Source organism: Ctenopharyngodon idella, chromosome 19, assembly GCF_019924925.1.
Source record: "Ctenopharyngodon idella isolate HZGC_01 chromosome 19, HZGC01, whole genome shotgun sequence".
Taxonomy (NCBI): Eukaryota; Metazoa; Chordata; class Actinopteri; order Cypriniformes; family Xenocyprididae; genus Ctenopharyngodon; species Ctenopharyngodon idella.
Genome location: NC_067238.1, coordinates 16911174 through 16933372, shown reverse-complemented (window position 1 = coordinate 16933372; position 22199 = coordinate 16911174). Strand labels below are relative to the sequence as shown.

General features: G+C 35.3%; 1 protein-coding gene across 2 annotated transcripts in view; it reads left to right on the top strand.

Annotated features, from left to right (window-relative positions):
- The window catches only part of rapgef5a (Rap guanine nucleotide exchange factor (GEF) 5a), a 71594-nt gene that overhangs the window by 38435 nt on the left and 10960 nt on the right, over positions 1-22199 (top strand). For both annotated transcript variants that reach the window (XM_051873825.1, XM_051873824.1), the window contains exons 10-16: positions 7581-7711; positions 8344-8444; positions 14636-14714; positions 14853-14997; positions 18230-18321; positions 20930-20960; positions 21058-21136. In XM_051873825.1, coding sequence (XP_051729785.1) covers positions 7581-7711; positions 8344-8444; positions 14636-14714; positions 14853-14997; positions 18230-18321; positions 20930-20960; positions 21058-21136 — 658 coding nt within the window. The remainder of the gene's footprint in view (positions 1-7580; positions 7712-8343; positions 8445-14635; positions 14715-14852; positions 14998-18229; positions 18322-20929; positions 20961-21057; positions 21137-22199) is intronic.

The window sequence follows — 22199 nt, the reverse complement described above, 5'->3', positions numbered from 1 at the left end:
GGTGTTTTGGTCCTGTTGCATTGTTTAGAGTAAAGATTGTGTTTTACAGGAATATGGGAGTTTTCTGTGAAACTTTTTGGCATAATTAAGGAAACGAAGCAACACGCACTATCACACACTCTCTGTGCAGAAACACAGGAAAGGAACACTGAGTGCTTCCTCTCGCCTTTCCTGTCCTTTCTGTGGAGTGCTTTACGTCAGCGAGGTCTCTGCACTGGTTCTCCACCCAGTGTGAGAACGAACGTCAACCCCTGACCCGCAGGACAGGTGGAGACACTGCTTAAACACACACCTCTGCTTGATCACTGTCATTAGGTTAACGCAGCTGCTCGCGTCCTCCCTCCTTCAGCATCATTACTCCAGTCTTCAGTGTCACATGATCCTTCAGAAATCACTCTAATATGCTGATTTGCTGCTCAAGAAACATTGATTATTATTATCATTGCGCATTCTGAATGCAATGCAAGTTGCTCTAGATAAAAGTGTCTGCCAAATGCATAAATATAAACGTAAGAGCGAGAGAAACAAGAAAGCAGATGGAGAGTTGGATCAGGTGATGCCGTAATATCCTGGAGAATGAGGGATGGGGTTTTCCAACAGGAACTGAAGGATGGGAAGGTCTGCTGTTGCTATCTGATGTGGTTATGATATAATTTGGTTTAGCTGACGGTTCTGGGTGAGCACTGAACCCTCATTATATCTGAAATACTTCATTCTGATTGGTCAGTCTCATCATTCTGTGGTCAGATATGATGGCATAATTACGCAATACTGAATAAGTGACCCATTGTACACTCTAAAAAATGCTGGGTTAAAAACAACCCAAGTTGGGTTGAAAATGGACAAACCCAGCGATTGGGTTAAATGTTTGCACAACCTGCTGGGTAGTTTTATTTAACTCAACTATTGTTTAAAAATTACTGTATTGCTTGCTTAAAATGAAGCCAAAATATGTTGGAAATGAACATTTATTAATAAGTTTAATGAATAATAATTAAACAATAAACATTTATTCAATTGCATATTAATAAATGTTCACCTTTTAATTATTATTGTTGCCTCTAGTAATTATGTGTCTGATTTTTAATTTCCAACCTATTTTGGGTTCATTTTAAGCCAGACATATAGTCATTTTTAAACAATAGTTGAGTTAAATAAAACTGCCCAGCAGGTTGTGCAAATATTTAACCCAACCGCTGGGTTAAGGCAACCCAGTTGCTGGGTTAAAATAACCCAATCGCTGGTTTAAAACAACCCAATCGCTGGTTTAAAACAACCAAACCACTGGGTTGAAGCAACCCAGTCACTGGGTTAAAACAACTTAATCACTGGGTTAAAACAACCAAACCGCTGGGTTAAAGCAACCCAGTCGCTGGGTTAAAACAACCCAATCGCTGGGTTAAAGAAACCCAACTGCTGGGTTAAAACAACCCAGTCACTGGGTTAAAACAATCGCTGGGTTAAAACAACCAAACCGCTGGGTTAAAACAACCCAAACGCTGGGTTAAAGAAACCCAACTGCTGGGTTAAAACAACCCAGTCACTGGGTTAAAACAATCGCTGGGTTAAAACAACCAAACCGCTGGGTTAAAACAACCCAATCGCTGGATTAAAACAACCCAATCGCTGGTTTAACACAACCCAAATGCTGGGTTAAAGAAACCCAACTGCTGGGTTAAAGCAACCCAGTCGCTGGGTTAAAACAACCAAACCGCTGGGTTAAAACAACCCAATCGTTGGGTTAAAACAACCCAAACGCTGGGTTAAAGAAACCCAACTGCTGGGTTAAAACAACCCAATCGCTGGATTAAAACAACCCAAACGCTGGGTTAAAACAACCCAATCGCTGGTTTAACACAACCCAAACGCTGGGTTAAAGAAACCCAACCACTGGGTTAAAGAAACACAACCGCTGGGTTAAAACAACCCAGTCGCTGGGTTAAAACAACCCAAACGCTGGGTTAAAGAAACCCAACTGCTGGGTTAAAACAACCCAATCGCTGGATTAAAACAACCCAATCGCTGGTTTAACACAACCCAAATGCTGGGTTAAAGAAACCCAACTGCTGGGTTAAAGCAACCCAGTCGCTGGGTTAAAACAACCAAACCGCTGGGTTAAAACAACCAAACCGCTGGGTTAAAACAACCCAATCGTTGGGTTAAAACAACCCAAACGCTGGGTTAAAGAAACCCAACTGCTGGGTTAAAACAACCCAATCGCTGGATTAAAACAACCCAAACGCTGGGTTAAAACAACCCAATCGCTGGTTTAACACAACCCAAACGCTGGGTTAAAGAAACCCAACCACTGGGTTAAAGAAACACAACCGCTGGGTTAAAACAACCCAGTCGCTGGGTTAAAACAACCCAAACGCTGGGTTAAAGAAACCCAACTGCTGGGTTAAAACAACCCAATCGCTGGATTAAAACAACCCAATCGCTGGTTTAACACAACCCAAATGCTGGGTTAAAGAAACCCAACTGCTGGGTTAAAGCAACCCAGTCGCTGGGTTAAAACAACCAAACCGCTGGGTTAAAACAACCAAACCGCTGGGTTAAAACAACCAAATCGTTGGGTTAAAACAACCCAAACGCTGGGTTAAAGAAACCCAACTGCTGGGTTAAAACAACCCAATCGCTGGATTAAAACAACCCAAACGCTGGGTTAAAACAACCCAATCGCTGGTTTAACACAACCCAAACGCTGGGTTAAAGAAACCCAACCACTGGGTTAAAGAAACACAACCGCTGGGTTAAAACAACCCAGTCGCTGGGTTAAAACAACCCAAACGCTGGGTTAAAGAAACCCAACTGCTGGGTTAAAACAACTCAATCGCTGGTTTAAAGCAACCAAATTTCTGGGTTAAAACAACCCAATTGCTGGGTTAAAACAACCCAAACGCTGGGTTAAAGAAACCCAACTGCTAAGTTAAAACAACCCAATCGCTGGGTTAGACAATTTTCAACCCAACTTGGGTATTTTTTAACACAGCATTTTTTAGAGTGTAGTTTCCTGTTGCATCTTCTGACCAAATTCCTCATCACATGCTCTGAAATCATATTTTATTATTTTATTAGTTTGTGCCTGCAGATCTTGTGAGAACTCATTCAGACGTTCACAATGTACCAAAGCACATTCACCTCTTTCATTCTTCTGTTACGTAATGCTCTCACTGCCAGCTTGATTATAAAAAAATACATTTTTCATGAGCAGACAGGCTTTTATGGCCAAAATCTGTGTGCATAACTGACATTTAAATGTGTGTTCACTGTGTTCTTGCGTAAGTACATCAGTTCTTGTTCTTTAGTGCATTAACTCCCCAGAGAGGCGCGGGTTGATTTTGGAAAGGCTCGAGAGGAATACGGCCACCACAGATAAACTATTTGTTATCATTTGCATCGCTAACATTTTTCCCAGCAGCATCTGGCCTTGTGTTTGTTAATGTAGGTGTTTTTCCGTGGAATTATATAACTGCAGGAAAATCTTATTAGCGATGCTTTTTATAAACACATTTGCAGGCAGAAGCAGCGCAGACTCTATCTGATATCTGCGCTTGTTTTGGAGTGTTTAGGGAAGGTTTGGGAAACATTCCATGTTTGTTCCGGATTGAATAATTTGTGGTCAGACTGGAGAGTATTTTTGGAATGTTCAGAAGTTTTTTTTGGAATGCCAATTCCGGTTAAGTAACAGCGAAAAAAACGACCGTCATTAAGAGGTCAGAGGTCATGTTTTGGACCCCACGTGTCCGTCTGTCTGTCTGAGCGCAGATAATCCATCTGTTTCCCTTCCCGGCGGTCTGATGATTGACAGGCGACTCCCGCCGTGGCCCAGCATCCTTCACTCTACGGGAGAGCGGGTAAAATGACCAATCATCACTCACAGTCTCTGAGGCCCGAGACAGGCAGCGTACTCTCGTCTGAAGGTCGTTCAGGGATGGAAGCGTCGTGTGTGTCTGAGTTTGAATTGCTAATGGATATTGTATATTTCAGTGAACATGTTCCAGAACATTTTGTCCAGGGTTTTGATGCCTGTGGGCAGCTTCAACTGAGTCGAGGACGGTTACGTCAATAGCATTGTACTGTTGTTTCTTACAGGGGTCAGTGTGTGTCTGAGCACAGATATTTCTTACATTTCAGTGGATTTTGACCCGTTAACATTCTTTCTCTTGTTGACGTTGAAGAAAGGAAGTTGGGTTGAGACGTATTTGAAAGTCTTTTTGAAGTAGCTAATAGTGTTTAGTTTACTTTCAACATCATATTCTCATTTGTTTCAAAATTGTGTTAAAGTCTGCCTGTAGTCAATCATTTTATCCCTTTAAACTCATCTTTGATCGCCAAAATGACATATTTAAATGTAAAAAAAATTCTTAATGCCTTAAAATAGCTTGAATGTAACTCTACACCCTTGCCTCATTTAGTATACACGGATCTATGAATATGCTAATTAGCCCCGCCTCCACTCGCTCACGCCAGCTCAGAGATCCACTCGGTCAACTTACTGAGGTAAATGCTGCACAATAGTATCGGACACATAACGGTAATTAATATGATTAGCCTTTTGGTTAATTGCATTTTCAAACAGCTAATGTTATGCAAACCATGTTTCCGTTCGTCATCTCAGAGTCAGACAGCTGCCTTCTAACGATCAGTATCCTTACAAACGCTTTAAACAACTCAGAACGTCAGTGGAGAAAGGCATACAGTTCATCATAACATCGTAATATACATCATACACCCGCCATATTGCTAAATCTACTTGATTTTTCATATCAACAGAAAATATATACCGGGATAACCCGTCTTTTCTTGAGACTCCCTTGCGCGGTCAGTTAATGATATGCTAAAGCGATTGGTTACAAGGTAGTTTGTGACATAAGAAACACCAGCGATTTCAAACCGCGTTTTTGAAACCCTCTTTAGATCACTGCAGGTTTAAGCAGAAAATGGTGTTGACTTATGAATTTGCACATAGTTTGTCTTAAAGCATATTAAAAACACCACATAGACATACAAACATTAAAAACTTGATTTTCACCACAGGGGCACTTTAAACTTTGTACACACACACACACACTTGCAGGTGTGGCTGCAGGCAGTTTGTTCAGATGACCTACTTTGAAGTCCTGCATTAAAGCATGTCATCACCTGTCTGACTCCGCCCACCTGCTCCCAGACAGACAGACGCACACGCATGGGCGGAGCTTATGATCTCACCTGTAAAGGTGCTCAGTCAGTGAATGAGTCATTTTAGAGGACGCACACTTGGCACACACACCGGCACACATCTGTTTGATAAAAACCATGTTTTAATGCTGACTCAAACAGCAGATGTTCATACTGATGACACCAGATTTAAAGACACCTGGACGGATTTCATATCTAAATTTACTTGCAGTCATTGTGATTTATTGACACAAAAACATGTGTATAGCTAAAAATTGATTTAATATTGATATTTGTGTATTTGAACTGAAATGACTGCAAAGCAACAAAGTAATTTCAGTAACAATCTGTACAAATATCACTACCTTTTTAAAGTTTGGGGTCAGAATGTTTTTTTTAGAAAGAAATTAATACATTCAGCAAGGATGCATTACATTGATCAAAAGTGACAAGAAAGTTTATAATGTTACAAAAGATTTCTATTTAAAATAAATGCTGTTCTTTTGAACTTTCTATTTCATGGTTTCCACAGAAATATGAAGCAGCACAACTGTTTTCAACACTGATAATAATCAGAAATGTTTCTTGAGCAGTAAATCATCATATTAGAATGATTTCTGAAGGATCATGTGACACTGAAGACTGGAGTAATGATGCTGAAAATTCAGCTTTCATCACAGGAATTACATTTTACAATATATTCACATAGAAAACTGCTATTTTAAATTGTAATAATATTTCACAATTTTTGCTGTTTTTACTGTATTTTTTAACATCCTTGGTGAAGACTTCTTTCAAAAAAAAAAAAATCATACCGATCCAATACTTTTGAACGATAGTGTATGTAGTGAAATATTGTTGTTGGTATATTGGTGTATATAAATGTAAATGATTAAATATAATTTTTTTCCTGTGTTTTATTTTTTTGCATAATGTGCACTGATGACTCACATATTCACTGCTTGATTTTATAGAAAAATTATTGTGATTATATGTGATTATTCAATATATCTTCCAGCCTTATTTCAGAGTAGAACATGTTTTTTGTAGTATTTAGTAGATAGTATCTAAAGTATTTACACCTGCAGGCCACAATGCTAATAAGAGCCGGATTTCAGACACAAACCACTGCGCATCTGAATGTGTGTATTAGGATTCACACCTGTGCGGAAGGTGTGTGTGTGTGTGTGTTTATGTGAGACATTTCAGATATTCTTAATCCTTTTCCTGCCTTTCATCTTTTTCAAACGCTGCTGTCCAGACACGTCTAAAAGTGCACACACACACACACACACGCGCGGACACACGTCAGATGTGTCACAGAAATGTTATTTAGAGCACCAGTGAACACTGATTGAGTTACCAGTTTGATTCATTTGTAAATTCATAGATCATTTCGCAAGAATTGATTTCAAATTACTGTGTTATTTAGGATTGACTAAAACAGAAACAGGCTGTATTGATGATTGCTGTATTCTGTGTTTGATTTTGGGGGTTTTCCAAGTGGCACACAACCACAATACTATTTTTGCATTATTTACAGTATGCATTTCAAATACTAGCAAATACTTCCCATTTTTGTGATTCTGCTTTATGAATGTGACTGTAATGACTCTCGTTTCTCCCTGATGATGTGTTGTTTAATTGAAACAGAGAGAGAGAGAGAGAGAGAGTTTGAGTGCCCAAAATGCAAGCAGAAACTTGTCAGATTTGATGACAGAAATACACGCTGTGGTATATTTGCAAACCTGATTGGTTTTGATCACACCCTGTGTTTTTGAATAGTTTGAGTCTGTTTTTACAGTTTGCGTAGTTTGAGACTGAATCATTTTGCTATTTGTCTTTTTTTTTTACCACATGCAAAGATATAAATGTTAGTATTGACATGAATACTGTTTTTAGAATACAAAATTAGAGGAATAGTTCAATACTAGTCATCTTAATGTCATTCCAAACCTGTTTAACTTTCTTTCTTTCATGAAACATGAAATGAGAATGCATGAAGATTATCTCAACTGCTCTTTTCAACATAATTTGCTGCCAATGTCCAGAAATGACAAGAAAGTATCATAAAAACAACAATAAAAGTAGTTCATTGACTTGTGTGCTATATTCCAAGTCTTTTGAAATTAAAAATGTAAAATTTAAAAGTGATTCATAAAAGGTTAAGTTTAGGCCAAACAGGTCTAATTTTAAGATCTTGATATTCGCCCTAGTTTTTCTTGGCATGTTCATGAGAGAAGTAGTAATGAATGATTCATAAATGATTCATTCTTCTGAGTCAAATGATTCAGTTCTTAATGATAACAGAATGTTCATATTTGAATGAATTATTCCTTTAATGTCTGTTTAATTGTGTCTTTTTTAAATTTTTGCTGTGAATTAGTAAGTGATTGTGTTCTGTGTTGGTCTCTCAGGCGCAGGGGGAAAGCGTCGTGCGCGTCTGTCTGAAGGAGAGGGGTCAGGACGTGCTGGTTCTCCAGCGAGTCCCATCAGATCCTGCGTCTCCGCAAACAGCCGGAGTCAAAGATGATGATGGTGATAAGAGGTGAGGCCACGCCCCCTTATCTGCCCCTCCCCTTTTGTTTACATATCTTTAAGCACTTTTCATCCTCCAATCAGTGTCTTTCTCTCTCTTCCTATTACATTCCTGATGTTTGCTTCCTCATTACGCTGTCAGCAGGGCTTGAGGAGGGACCACAGCCTTTTGACAGCCTAAAACTTGTGTGTGCATGTAAACACACTTGTCTGCTTTAGACTGCGAGTGTTTTTATGGTGTTTTTGCTGCACAGAAATTTTTTTCAGGTTGCTGCAAGTTTGTCCAGCAGCACACGGGGGAATCGATCCTCCCTGCTGCCCAGAAACGGACACCTCCGTTGGGCATGACTCTGCACACATGTCCCTGCTGGAATGGACGGCAAGACTCAAACCCGTCACTCTGGTGCAAGCAGAAGAGGATGATGATGATGAAGATTGGGAATACAGCAACAGTCTGGAGGATGAAGATGAAATGCCCACGTTTAATATTCCTCATTTTCGTTTCATTGATGACGATGATGATGAAGATGAGGATGATTATTATATTGTAAACAGACAGCGGTGGAGTGGCTCTTGTTCTACGTGTTCCTCCTCCGATGAAGAGTACCCATGCGATTCTTCCTCTTCTGCTCTGTCCGACAGGTACGTCGTGGTTTCCGGGACGCCCCACAAGATCCTGGAGCACCTGCTGAGTGACCTGCGTCTGGACGAGCACCAGGGGGCGACGGAGGGCAAAGAGGCGGGTGAGTGACTCGAAACACATCATTGGATGAATTTCTGATTTGCATTTGTGTACAAAATTTTACCTGCGTAATTTGAAGCATTTCGATGCGATATATATATATATATATATATATATATATATACACACTTCAGGTGTGGTGCACTTGGAATAGAATTGTTTTTAACCAGATGGTTAATAAAGAGAATGTTACTTGAATCATATTGTAGTTACGTTTTTAAGTTGACTAGTTATATATATATATATATATATATATATATATATAATATTTATTCAATATAATATGACCGGCCTATCGATTAATATAATCACTCTGCTGTCAGCGTTCTCACAGCGAGTGTCATGGAGGACGAGCAAACCCACCATATTTTTATAGTTTTTTAGGTGAGAATATAGTTATTTACACCTCAGATATGCGATTTATATGTAAACATAGCACCTATTTAAAAATTTGTTTAGATGCGTTCGGAGATGTGAGCTCCAGGCCGTCAGCGACTGTTCAGTGCTCATGTACCCACAGAGAACAGCTTCGTCTCAGCCAGTCCTTCGGGAATTTGCCGCTGGCTTTTATGTAGACAGTGTTCAAACATGAGGTATAATTCGTTTTGGGTATATCAAACGGGCAATCTTTGGTCTTATTAATATATTACTTGTTCCAGAGCTAATAGATTTGGCTTAAGGGCTATATTAAGTTTCATAACTTTATATTTACATTGAAATTAAATCCTGTACTAACTAGAACGCTGCTTTTGTACGTTTGACTGAACTATTTGCTTGTGTTTATTTCCTATTTTACTTCTTATACTGTTATAATGGCTATTGTTGTTAATTTAAATATTATTGTTCAATAAATAATATTTTATATAACTAACATGCTGTATTTTGGTGCTGAGAAAGAGTCTGTTAGTGATTTCGACTTTAGTAAAAGTTACATTAAAATGCCATGAGATGGCATCTTTATGAGTGAGTGAGTCAGTTGCAAAGACTTTTATATTGAAATGGACTGAAACAGAGAAACAAGGACGTTGTTTTTACTTTAAACAACATCTTACGAGACACAACTGACAAATGCATTGACTAGTGCAGTCATGGGAATGTCTTAAATGTTAAAAGGACAAAGATATCGCTTTCCTCAGTGGACATTCAAACTGATTTTGTGATTATGAATATTAGATTGACCTGAAGAATATCAGCTAACGTTAGATGCGGGTAATACACTCGCTCAGGCGATCTCTCTCTCATAATACTCTACATATTACAATGAGTTTCAATGAAGCAACTCAACGTTTCTTCGTTACTAGTTCTAATTAGTAACAAAGGCTTGGGCTCAACTTTTAAACTGTCAACTTGAGATTTGAGTCCGTGGCGAAAGGAAGTAGTTCCTCACAAAAGAGGGTTTTTAAAGACAATCTGTTGTTGTTTCTTATTTACTTACACACTCTTGACATCAAACTGCTGTACAAACTCATAACCGTGCGATATAGCTATATATCAGCATGCTGTGATTACCTACAGTTGAATCACAGCCGTGCTGATATACAGCCATATCGCACGGCTACTATGTGATATATATAAATATATATATATATATATATATATATATATATATATCTCTACATGAATAAATATCTATAGCAGTTCTCTTTGTGGTGTAATTATGGCGTTCTCTTACCAACCTAAACTAGTTGGCTAAATAACATTTGGTTTAATGTTGAATACAGTAGCAGCACAAGTAAGAAATATTACTCAGATCATTAGATGTGATCTTTCTGGTCACTGGTCAGATTTACTCTCATAAAGTATTCCAGTTGTCAGTTATTTCACAACATGGCGTGTCAGAACGACTCTGTCCATGAATGTTTCTGGAATGCTTTGTGTCTTAATGCCGACAGGGTTTTCTTTTGCTTTCTGTTGTGTCGAGTTTGTGCCTCCAGGTGTCTTTGCTCTGTGAAGTTACACCGCTGCATTTGAAGCCAAGTTTCTGAGGATGTTTTTGAAGTTCTGCATGCAAAACCGATTGATTTGCGCCGAGTGTTGGTTACAGTTACTCTTTTTATTCTTGCAATATCACAATTATTCATGAGTTGCAGGCGGAGGGCTGATAGCGTGTGTGTGTGTGTGTGTGTTTCTGAAGGTCAAATGAGGTCATTTATGACCTTAATGCAAATTCACAGACTCTAGAGTCTAGTGTTCGACTGGAAAAGTCCTTCTCGGAGACATCCGGAGTGATATATATAACCACTTTTTATAGGAACGAAGTTTAAACATCTTCACTGAGAGTTTTTAGTGTTTGTATTTAATTAAAGACACCAAATAAGTAGAAAGATGCTGTGGGATGATGTGAAGTGAGGAAGGAAACAGACAGAAACAGAGAAAATAAACTAGATAATGAGTTTTTCTGTGTGTGTGTGCATGTTTGTGCATGTGTATATTTAATATATGTGTGTGTGAGTGTAATTCAATGACCCTTGTGTGATGTATAACACACCCATAGGCGATAAATTAGCCTCACAGTGCAGTGCATCCTGGGTAATTACCGGTGTGTTCGCAGCTGTGTTTAGCATTAAAATATGCCTCACGCTCATAAGAAGAGAGAAAGGCTTTTTTACCTTTTCTTAAATGCCAACAGTCTCACTACTTCCTCCCAAATCAATGCAGACGTATATATTTTCGAGGTAGTTTCTCATTAGGCACTCCCATAGTCGCCCGGTCGCCTTCAGATACTGATATTAGACTGACTATTGTTTTCAAATGTTGTCGTGCTCCGCCGTAAGCGGTGTAAAATGTCAAGCGGTGTATTATAGAGAAGAATAACTCCAGCTGGAGCGCAGCGCTCTGAGTCAGTGTTTGTGTTCAGACCTGCGTCAGTGTTCAGTGATAATTGTTCAGAGACTTCATGAGAAATCGTGCAGCGCGGTCTCATGGTACTGCGTTCCCTGCGGGAAACCAGGCAGTTCAGAGAAGCAAAGGCATCAGTAGTATTTTTAGAAGAAAGAGGTGTGAATTGAATCATTAGGATTATACATGGAGCTAACTTTGAGTTGCTTTAGCTTTCATGGGTGTTGAAAACTCATATTTGATATATTTGAATAAGAGCATGTGATGAGTCAGTCTGACTGCAATAATTAAACCTTGAACCATCTCCAAAAAAGTCAAAACAAAACTTTGGAGTATTAAAAATAGCTATGTATACTAATCATCTAATCATCTATATGAAATGCATTTGTAATTTTTTCAGTAAAATTTTGATTAAAAACGTCAAACAACAGTGTTTTTTGCAGTATTTTACACAACATTTTCTCAAAATTATTTGTTATTTATACTTTTATATTTATGTAATATTTTAATAATAAAAATAAAACAATTATTTAGGACTGTAAGTAAAATTTCTACCAGTGTTTTACACAATATTTACTCAAAATTAAAAAATATTTTATATTTATTTTTTTATATATATTTATATAATATTTTTCAAAACAGTAGTTGTTTTTTTTGTTTGTTTTTTTGGATGTGGGTTGAATTTATTTTAATATCTATCTGTATTTTACACAATATTTACTCAAAATTAAAAAAAAAGTTTTTGTTATTTATATTTTTATATTTATGTAATATTGTAATATATATTTTTATTTTGGACTGTCAATAAAATTTCTACCGGTGTTTTACACAATATTTACTAACAATTAAAAAAAAAATATATATATATATATATATATATATTTGTATTTTGCATAATATTTTTACATTTTTAACTTTTTGTTAATTTTCTTTTCTAAGTGGGTTGAATTTATTTGAGTCTCTATCAGTATTTTACACAATATTTACTCAAAATATTATTCATATTTATTTAATATTTTAATAATTTTATTTTAGAGCTGTTAGTAAACTTTCTGTCAGTGTTTTACACAATATTTTCTAAAAAATATTTCATATTTATATTTTTATATTTATATATTATTTAAAAAATATTATTAAAAATATTTTATATTTATGTAATATTGTAATATATATTTTATTTTTGGACTGTCCATAAACTTTCTACCAGTGTTTTACACAGTATTTACTTTTTTTAAATATATGTATATTTTTGTATTTTGTATAATATTTTGACATTTTTAACTTTTTGTTCATTTTCTTTGCCTAGTGGATTGAATTTATTTTAGTCTCTATTTACTCAAAATAAAAATAAAAAGTATTTATAAAAAAGTTATTTATAATATTTTAATAATTTTATTTTAATATTTTTTTTAGAGCTGTTAGTAAAATTTCTACCAATGTTTTACACAATATTTTGTTTTTTGTTTTTTTTTTGTTTATATTTTTGTATTTATATATTCTTAATCCACGAATGAAAACATTTTGTGTTAGGATCATCATACATCATCTAAACACTGGCAGTTATCACTTTTCACTAGATTTACATATCACAAATACATTAGTCTTTAGTATAAAAATGTATTCAAGATAGTAAGCCGTTGGCTAACTGTGCTAGAAGTGTCAAAGGACAGTTTAAGTTGTGTTAGACAAAGTTATCAAGAAATTTTTTTTTTTCACTGTGACCTCGCTGAAAGTCACTGTATAATTCACACATTCGTCTGAGTGACGCTTTCATCCCTCCTGCTTCTTCTGACTCTTATTTGATTCTGTCTCTCAGCAGTAGGTGAAAATGGAGCACTGGATTGTGGGCCGGCGTTCTGTTAGCACAGGCAGTCGATGATAAAAATGGAAATGAATATTTATCAGCAGACGCAGAGAAGACAAACAGAAAGGATGAAGGGAGATGAAGAAGAGGTTTGTGGGTAGAGAGGAAAACAGTGCAGAAAGTCTTAGTGGTTTGAATATTTTAAAATAGTTTCCATTTATGACTGCCAGTAACATTTCTACCAGTATTACACAATATTTACTCAATTTTTTTTATATTTAATTTAGTGTGTAATGTTGCTGTTTGATCATAAACAGCATCTGCACTTACGACGCTCAAAGTTCAATGCAAAGAGAGATATTTTCTTTTACAGAAATCACTTTTTAGGGACTACAACAAACAGCTGGTAGGGACTACAATGAGCTTCTTCCTGTGTTGGTGACATCACTAACCCTAAAATTTACATAAACCCCGCCCCCAAAAACACGCAACAAAGGGGGTGAGGCCATGTTGGGCTGCTTTAGAGAAGAGGAAGAGTTGTTGTAGTAGAGTGTTGTTGACATGCCGTCATTTTACGCCGGACTGCTTCACAAACGAGGGTCAACTCAACGAAAAAAGATTAACATGACGGCACATGCTAGTGGATGAGTTGAATCAACTCCACAGCAACTACATAAATTTATCCACTAACCATTCAGAAACGTCCAGTTTCATTCTAAAAGTTGTAACTTCTTCCTGAGTCTCTCCATCAGTGTCGACTCCGGTTTGAACAATGTAAGGCTGAACACCGTTACTGACAATCCTCATTTTGGCTGCGTGAGATTCTCCAGCTTTGTTGTTGTTGAGCAACCGAAGCGTGAGCTGTTAAAGCTCCGCCCTCTTCTGGAAAGGGGGCCGGGAGCAGCAGCTCATTTGCATTTAAAGGGACGCACACAAAAACGGCGTGTTTTTGCTCACACCAAATAGGGGCAAATTTAACAAGCTATAATAAATGATATGTGGGGTATTTTGAGCTGAAACTTCACAGACACATTCTGGGCACACCAGAGACTTTTATTACATCTTGTAAAAGGGGCATAATAGGTCCCCTTTAATATATTTTTAATAATGACATTTAGGAGCTGATTTTTGTAGTCCTTGGGAGACAGAGCAGATGATTTCAGGCATTTTCAAAAGTTCAAATCCTTCAAATGCCCATTTTATCATCCACCAGGTGAAAAACATAATTTCTGTGAAGTAACAGGACACATTTCCTCAACAAGAAACTCTAAAGTTCAGTACTCAGCTGTTTGTTCAAATCACTAACCCCAAGTATGAGCACTGGTAATAGTGACACTTGCCTTATCAAACACCACTAATTAGCTCCACGTTCATGAATCTCATTAAAGTTTTCATTAAACATGCCTTCCAGGAGAGGGAAATGTAGATCAGCTGCATGTCTGATTAATTGTCTTTGCATGCCATGCGCTAATATCTGCTGATGATGGGAACGTCATTAATCTCTTTGGATGTGGTGGTTCATTATGTTTTACTGTGCATTTGTCTTTCAGAAATGCTTCTGGACGATTTCCTGTTGACGTATCTGGTCTTCATGTCCACCAGTGAGCTCTGCCAAGCCCTGCTGGGACAATATCCTTCAACATCACTGCAGCATGCCTTGCTATGTTGTAAATATAGTCGCACATAAAGGCCAAAAGTGCTTCTGTGGACATTCAGTTGATGCCGTTTGCATACAGACTCTGTTATCGGTCTTTAACCTGATCTCACCTACTGTACGAAGCGCTGCCGAGGGAAGGAGGAAGGGAAGGAGGCCCTCTACAGGAAGAGGAAGGTCCTGCACCTGGTCTCCCAGTGGAGCACGCTCTACAAGGACTTCCTGCGGGAGGAGGAGAACGTCAAACTCTTCATGAAGGTGATAACATTAGCCAAACGTTCTGGGAACATTTATATTGGATGTATTACATTTATGAGTGGAATCTGTGTGGAAGTATTACGGATGTGATTTAAAAACCGTGTAAACCGTCTGTCTTCTGCTGCTGTTGGTGTTGTTTTCGTCATCTAATGTGTTTTCAAAAGACAGATACGATGTCTAGAAAGCAGTGTGTCCGATGATCAATGAGATGCTGATTATTTAACAAAAGCTAAGAGATGAAAAATGAACTGTTATAGTACAAAATTTTACATTTATATATTTTTAAATATTTTTATTCAAGTTTATCAGTAAACTTTCTATGAGTAATTTACACAGTATTTACTCAAATGTAAAAAAAATATATATACATTTTATAATTACTTTAATATTTTAAAATATTTTTTTTTGTTCAAGACTGTCAGTAAAATTCCCATTTTTTTTACACAATATTTACTAAAAAAAACACATTTAATATTTTTACATTGATATAATATTTTTAATATTTTAAATATTCTTATTCAAGTCTATCTGTAAAGTTTTCTACACAATATTTACTGAAAATTAAAAAAACTGTATTTATATTTTTAAATATTTTTTATTCAAGACTGTCAGTAGAACTTCTACCTGTATTTTACATATTTACTCAGAATTTAAAAATATTTAATAGACTGTCAGTAAAATTATATTTATATATTTTAACATTTTAAATATTTTTATTCGTTTATCTGCAAAAAGTTTTATACACAACATTTACTAAAAAATAAAAATGATTTTGTGTTTATATTTTTATATTTATATAATATTTTAATATTTTAAATATTTTTATTCAAGTCTATCTGAAAAATTTCTACAAGTTTTATACACCATATTTACAAAAAAATAAATAATAATATTTAATATTTTTATATTTATATGATTTTTAATATTTTAAATATTTTTTATTCAAGACTGTCAGTAAAAATTCTATATGTATTTTACATATTTATTAAAATGTTAAAATATTTCATAGATCGTCAGTAAAATTATATTTATATATTTTAATATTTTAAATATTTTTAGTCAAGTCTATCTGCAAAATTTCTACAAGTTTTATACACAATATTTACTCAAAATTAAAAAAAGATTTTTATATTTATATAATATTTTAGTATTTTTAAATATCTTTATTCAAGTATTTCAGTAGAATTTCTACCTGTATTTTACATATTTACTCAAACTTTAAAAATATTTCATAGACTGTCAGTAAATTATATTTATATAATATTTTAATATTTCATAAAAATTCAAGGCTGTCAATAACAAGCTACCACAGTTGTTTAGTTATAAGAAGCATTTTGTTGCCTTGACCTGCAGTGAAATCTCATTGATCCACATCTAATGTGTTGTGATTATCTGTGATTGTGTGAAACTCTCACTCCGTGTGTTTGGTAGTTTAGTGTTCGAGTTCTAGTTTAGCTCCGGTGACTCACAGACTTGCGGTTCTCCTCAGGGATCGTCTCTGCCTCATGTCAGGACTTGAGTTTGCTTAATGGTTTTTCTCATTTTCGCTCCAGAAAACATCTTTCCTCCCTTCTGCTCGTTGCTGAAGGCCACACGCAGATGAAAACACTTCAGAAAACACTTTCAAGCGTCATTAAAAGCACTAACCATGTGTTCACTGAAACTGAGTGTGTGTTTGTGTAGTTGTTTATTTTTGTGTTTAGGTATTTATTATGTGTATGTAGATGTTTTTGGGTGTGTGTCGATGTTTCACAGATTTCAGTCTCTCATCTTCAGGAGATCAAACACACACACACACACAGCACAAATGCACATCTTGTTCTTACCTGCTTTTGTCTCCACCCACTCACACACACACACACACTCACGCAGTGTTTCCATGACAACCGCAGTGTCATTGCAGTGACGAGGCTGTTTCACGGTCGCCGTATAAATCATTACATGGAGCGTTTCCCAGGTGATAGTTGCCTGGTAACAGGCAGAATTGGGGTGGGGGGGTGATGGGTCAGACACGCTCACAGCGGACGCTCGTGTGTTACCGGCTCAATTACACACGACACGCACAAAAACATTCAGATTCCATCAAACGCTACAGCACCGCTGAGAACACATGATGCTGCTGAGACTCTGTGTGTGTGTTTGCAGGAATAGGGATGTAGGTGCTGTTGTTTTACTGCATGGAAACAGTAAAAGTACATTGCTTCCTTACTGTATTTGAGTACTGACATTATCCAGCATGCATTGAGTGAATGTACACTATTATAATGTACATTCCCAGTGCATGCTGGGTAATAAATCTTCCCTTTACTGCCCGGCATGCAAGGTCAAGTGTCTGGGCATAAACACACAGCCTCTTATATACACACATTCGGTCGCCATTCAGACGTGTTTTCCTTCAGAGTTCTGCTTATACGTGTGTGTGTGTGTGTGTGTGTATATATATATATATATATATATATATATTATTGACAACCTTGAATTTTTATGAAATATTAAAATATTATATAAATATAATTTTACTGAGTAAATATGTGTAATATAGGTAGAAATTCTACTGATAGTCTTGAATAAAAAAAAATATTTAAAAAACTAAAATATTACATAAATATAAATACAAAATCTTTTTTAAATTTGTGTAAATATTGTGTATAAAACTTGTAGAAATTCTGCAGATGAACTTGAATAAAAATATTTTAAATATTAAAATATTATATAAATATAATTTTATTGACAGTCAGTGAAATATGTTTTTAGTTGAGTAAATATGTAAAATACAGGTAGAAATTCTACTAAAAGTCTTGAATATAAAATATTTAAAAATACAAAAATATTTACAGATAGACTTGAATAATAGTATATATATATATTTAAACCTGCAATTGGCAGTGTTATAACTAAAAATAAGCTATTAAAAATTGGTTTTGTTTACTGAAATACAGCTGAAATAAAACAAAATCGAAATACTAGATTTTCAATAATTTGGAATTTTCTGGTATTCACTGTGCAATGGCCATATAGATATATTTAAATCTTTAAAAATTTGTTTTTTTATAAGAAGTTGTTATTTTGCATTATGTCATTATTTCATATAGTTTATCATCATAGTAGGCAGTTCTGCTGTTTAAGTATAATCTTCAAAACGTTATTTATTGGCTGATTCTGATCATTAAAAATGCCAAACATCTACTGATCGATCAAAACACTAATGTACATATATTGTGTTGTTCTGCAGACGCTGTATCGATACGTGCTGGAGGACGTTTATGAGTTCCCCACGCTGGAGAAGGACCTGAAGGAGTTCCAGAAACTTCTGCGGAGGAGACAGTGAGTCTCACACACACTTTTGCATTTTTAATTTTAATTGAGCCATTTTAAGTAGTAAAACTTTATAAATCAGTTTTAGCAGGTTATCTGTAAGGACATTTTGACAGATGTCAACAGCTAAAGCAGAACATGCAGATGAACATACACATCCTGTGGCTCTGGAAGCGAGTTTCTCTTGAGCTTCTTACATTCGTCATTTCATCAGCTTAGCCTCAGTGAATTGAGCTTAGCGTGGAAACGTTCCCGTTCGGCCCGGATCTCGCGTGCAGGTTCCTCCCGGTGGAGCAGCGCTCATCCTCAGGGTTTGGCAGGCATATGTTCGTAATCCCACTAAATGAGGTGACAAACTCGGAGGTGTGATTATGACTGCTGTGAGGGGCGGAGATACACTGTGCTCACGCCCATTTGAAGAGATCTGATTGGCTCCCCGAGCGGCAGATGGTAATTGGGCGTAACGTATGTGAGATGAATAAAAGAGGGAAATACTCAGTAGTGTCATTGATGTAACTGAGCATTGAGATTAAATTGAGAATTTATATTCTTTAATAATCTCATGTGTTTGATTTAGAGATTCATAAGAGATCTCAATAATGCCTCAAACTGTGCCATATTTGGCAATAAAAGACAAAGATATCAGTATGATCTTAGCCATTACTCAAGATAATTTGAATTTATTTAAAATCTACTTTGTTTCTCATAGACAGCGATGAGATTGAATTGAAACTTTTGTTTGAGTCTTTTTTGCTGTAGAGTTCCATTAGAGATCTCAGTATTTTCTCAAAATATGCTCAAATTTGGCACTAAAAGTCAAAGATATCAGTATGATCTCAAATATTTCTCATTAAGTTCATCTGAATGTATTTAATATCTCATTGTGTCTCCTGGATAGCAACGAGATTGAATTGAAACCTTAGCTTGAGCCCTTTTTTCAATAGAGTTTCATAAGAGATCTCAATATTGTCTCAAACTGTGCTCATATTTGGAAATAAAAGTCAGAAATCTCAATATGGACTCAAACATTTCTCATCAAGTTAATTTGAATGTGTTTAAGATCTCGTTTGTGTCTCCTGGACAGTAATGAGATTAAATTGAGACTTTTGTTTGAGTCTTTTTTGCTCTAGAGCTACATAGGAGATCTCAATAATGTCTCAAACTGTGCTCAAATTTGCCAATAAAAGTCAGAGATCTCAGTATGGACTCAAACATTTCTCATTAAGTTAATTTGAACATGTTTAAGATCTCGTTTGTGTGTCCTGGACAGTAATGAGATTAAACTGAGACTTTTGTGCGAGTCTTTTTTGCTCTAGAGTTCCATAAGAGATCTCAATATTGTCTCAAACTGTGCTCAGATTTGGCAATAAAAGTCAAAGATATCAGTATGAGCTCAGCCTTTTCTCATCAAGTTCATTTGAATTTATTTATTATCTCATTTGTTTCTCCTGGACAGCAGTGAGATTGAATTGAATTGTTTGCTTGAGCCTTTTTTTTAAATAGAGTTTCATAGGAGATCAATAATGTCTCAAACTTTGCTCATATTTGGAAATAAAAGTCAGCGATGTCAGTATGGACTCAAACATTTCTCATCAAGTATTTAAGATCTGGTTTTGTCTGCTGGACAGTAATGAGACTAAATTGAGACTTTTGTTTGTCTTTTTTTGCACTAGAGTTTCATTAGAGATCTCAATAATGTCTCAAACTGTGCTCAGGTTTGAATAGAAAAGTCAGAGATCTCAATATGAACTCAAACATTTCTCATCAAGTTAATATGAATATCTTTAATATCTCAATTATTTGTCCTGGAGAGCAGTGCCATCAAATTGAGACTTTTGTTTGAGTTTCCTACTTTTCAGACACCAGTAATCTCACGTCTCTTTTAAAGTTTCAGAAAAGATCTCAACAGTGTCTCAAATTGTGCTCAAATTGACCAAAACAGCAAATTCTGCAATCATAAGTCAGAAATCTCATTATGAACTCAAACAGTTCTCAATAAATTCACCCAAAATCAATCTGAGCTAATTTTATAGCCCTATACTCTAACTGTATGACAATTACTGGCTCATTTGTGTCTATTTTCATTTCTTCTAATAGACTTTGGGAGAAACATTTGAGACAAAACTGATAGTTGAGTCTCCTGAGCTCTAAAGCAACTTCTGAGCCCAATCATCTCACATTTGTCACAGAAAAAAAAGAAAGTGAGTGTTTTATTCTCCACAGAACGGTTGTGTCTTAAAATGAGTTACAAGACGATCGTTTATCCTGCTGTTTCCCTGTTAAAACAAAACCTGTCACAGTCTGCAGCGCAGCGAGACAGAGACACAACAATGTCTTTCACTTCCTGTTAGAGCATCACTCTTCAGATAGATGGATGTAGTTGGCGACAGAGACAAATGTAGAGCGAGAGAGGAGTCTCACAGGAGACAGCTGGCCCACACGTCTCTCTCTTTCTGCCCAGACTGCCGTGTCTCACTCGTGACTGGCTGACAGAGGTGTTAAATCAGCCCGTCTATCAGTTCACTTCCTCCTGCAGCATCTGTCAGACTCACATTTGAACAGCCATGAATGTCTCATTATGTGTCTCTAAGTTGCTTTCTCCCTTTTTTCCCCTCAGTACGGTGGACGACTATTCTCCACACCAAAAGGTGAGGGAAATTGTGAAAAGAAAGAAGAATTTACCCAAAATAAAAATGATGTACCTGGTTACAGGAGGCCGTTCTCAAATGTTCTTTGTCCTTCCAGAATAAAGCGCTCTACCAGCAGCTGAGTCTGAAGGAGAACTGCGTTCCTCTTCGAGGGTCTCCAGTCGAGACTAAAGACGGTAATACCACAGTCCTCTCATGTTGTGGGCTCTTCTGAGGGGTTTTTCTGCATACATATAATATATAGTACATACACCCACATATTTTAGGTGTGAAAGTCTCTGACAATGTATTTTTGGAGTGCCTAAAATAAATACAAATGAAACAGAAATCAAAGCTAAACAACTATATCTAAATTGAAAAATAAATAATATATTTAAACATATAATACCTACGTTTTTGGGATAAATGTACTGAGGAAAGTAATTAATTAAAAAAAAAAAATATATATATATATATTATGTTGCAAAATGATATTAAAAATAAATATTAATAATTAATTGCAAATAATAATAATAGTATATATATTCTGTTGCAAAATGATATTAAAAATAAATATTAATAATTAATTGCTAATATATATATATATATATACACACACACACACACACACACACAAACAATTTATGAATTTTTGTTTTGATTTTAGGGTGAAACTTGACCTATATATATTTAATTAATTTATTTATTTTATTTATTTTTATATTTTGTATATCATTTTGCATATCAAATTATTTATATCACAGTTTTTTGCATTTCAGTATACAGTATACTATAACTATGTCTGAAGATATTCTGTAGCAAAATGATATACAAAATATAAAAATAAATATTAATATATATATATATATATATATATATATATATATATATATATATATAAATCATCAATTAAAAATGTTGAAACTTGACCTATATATATTTAATTTATTTATATAAATATTTATTTTTATATTTTGTATATCATTTTGCATATCAAATTGTGTATATCACAATTTTTTTGCATTGCAGTATAGATAATTGTCCTGAAAAAATGTTGCAATGCAAAACAAATGTCATAAAATAACAAAATTGTCTGTGAAAAAATATATATATATTTTTAATAATTTTAATGCAATATAATGTGAATGTAAATAACATAACAAAAAAAACAGTAATTGAATATAATTATAATTCAGATATAAACTTGTTAAAATATAAACATAAAATATATTTATTAAATTTTCTTTATGGAAAAATACA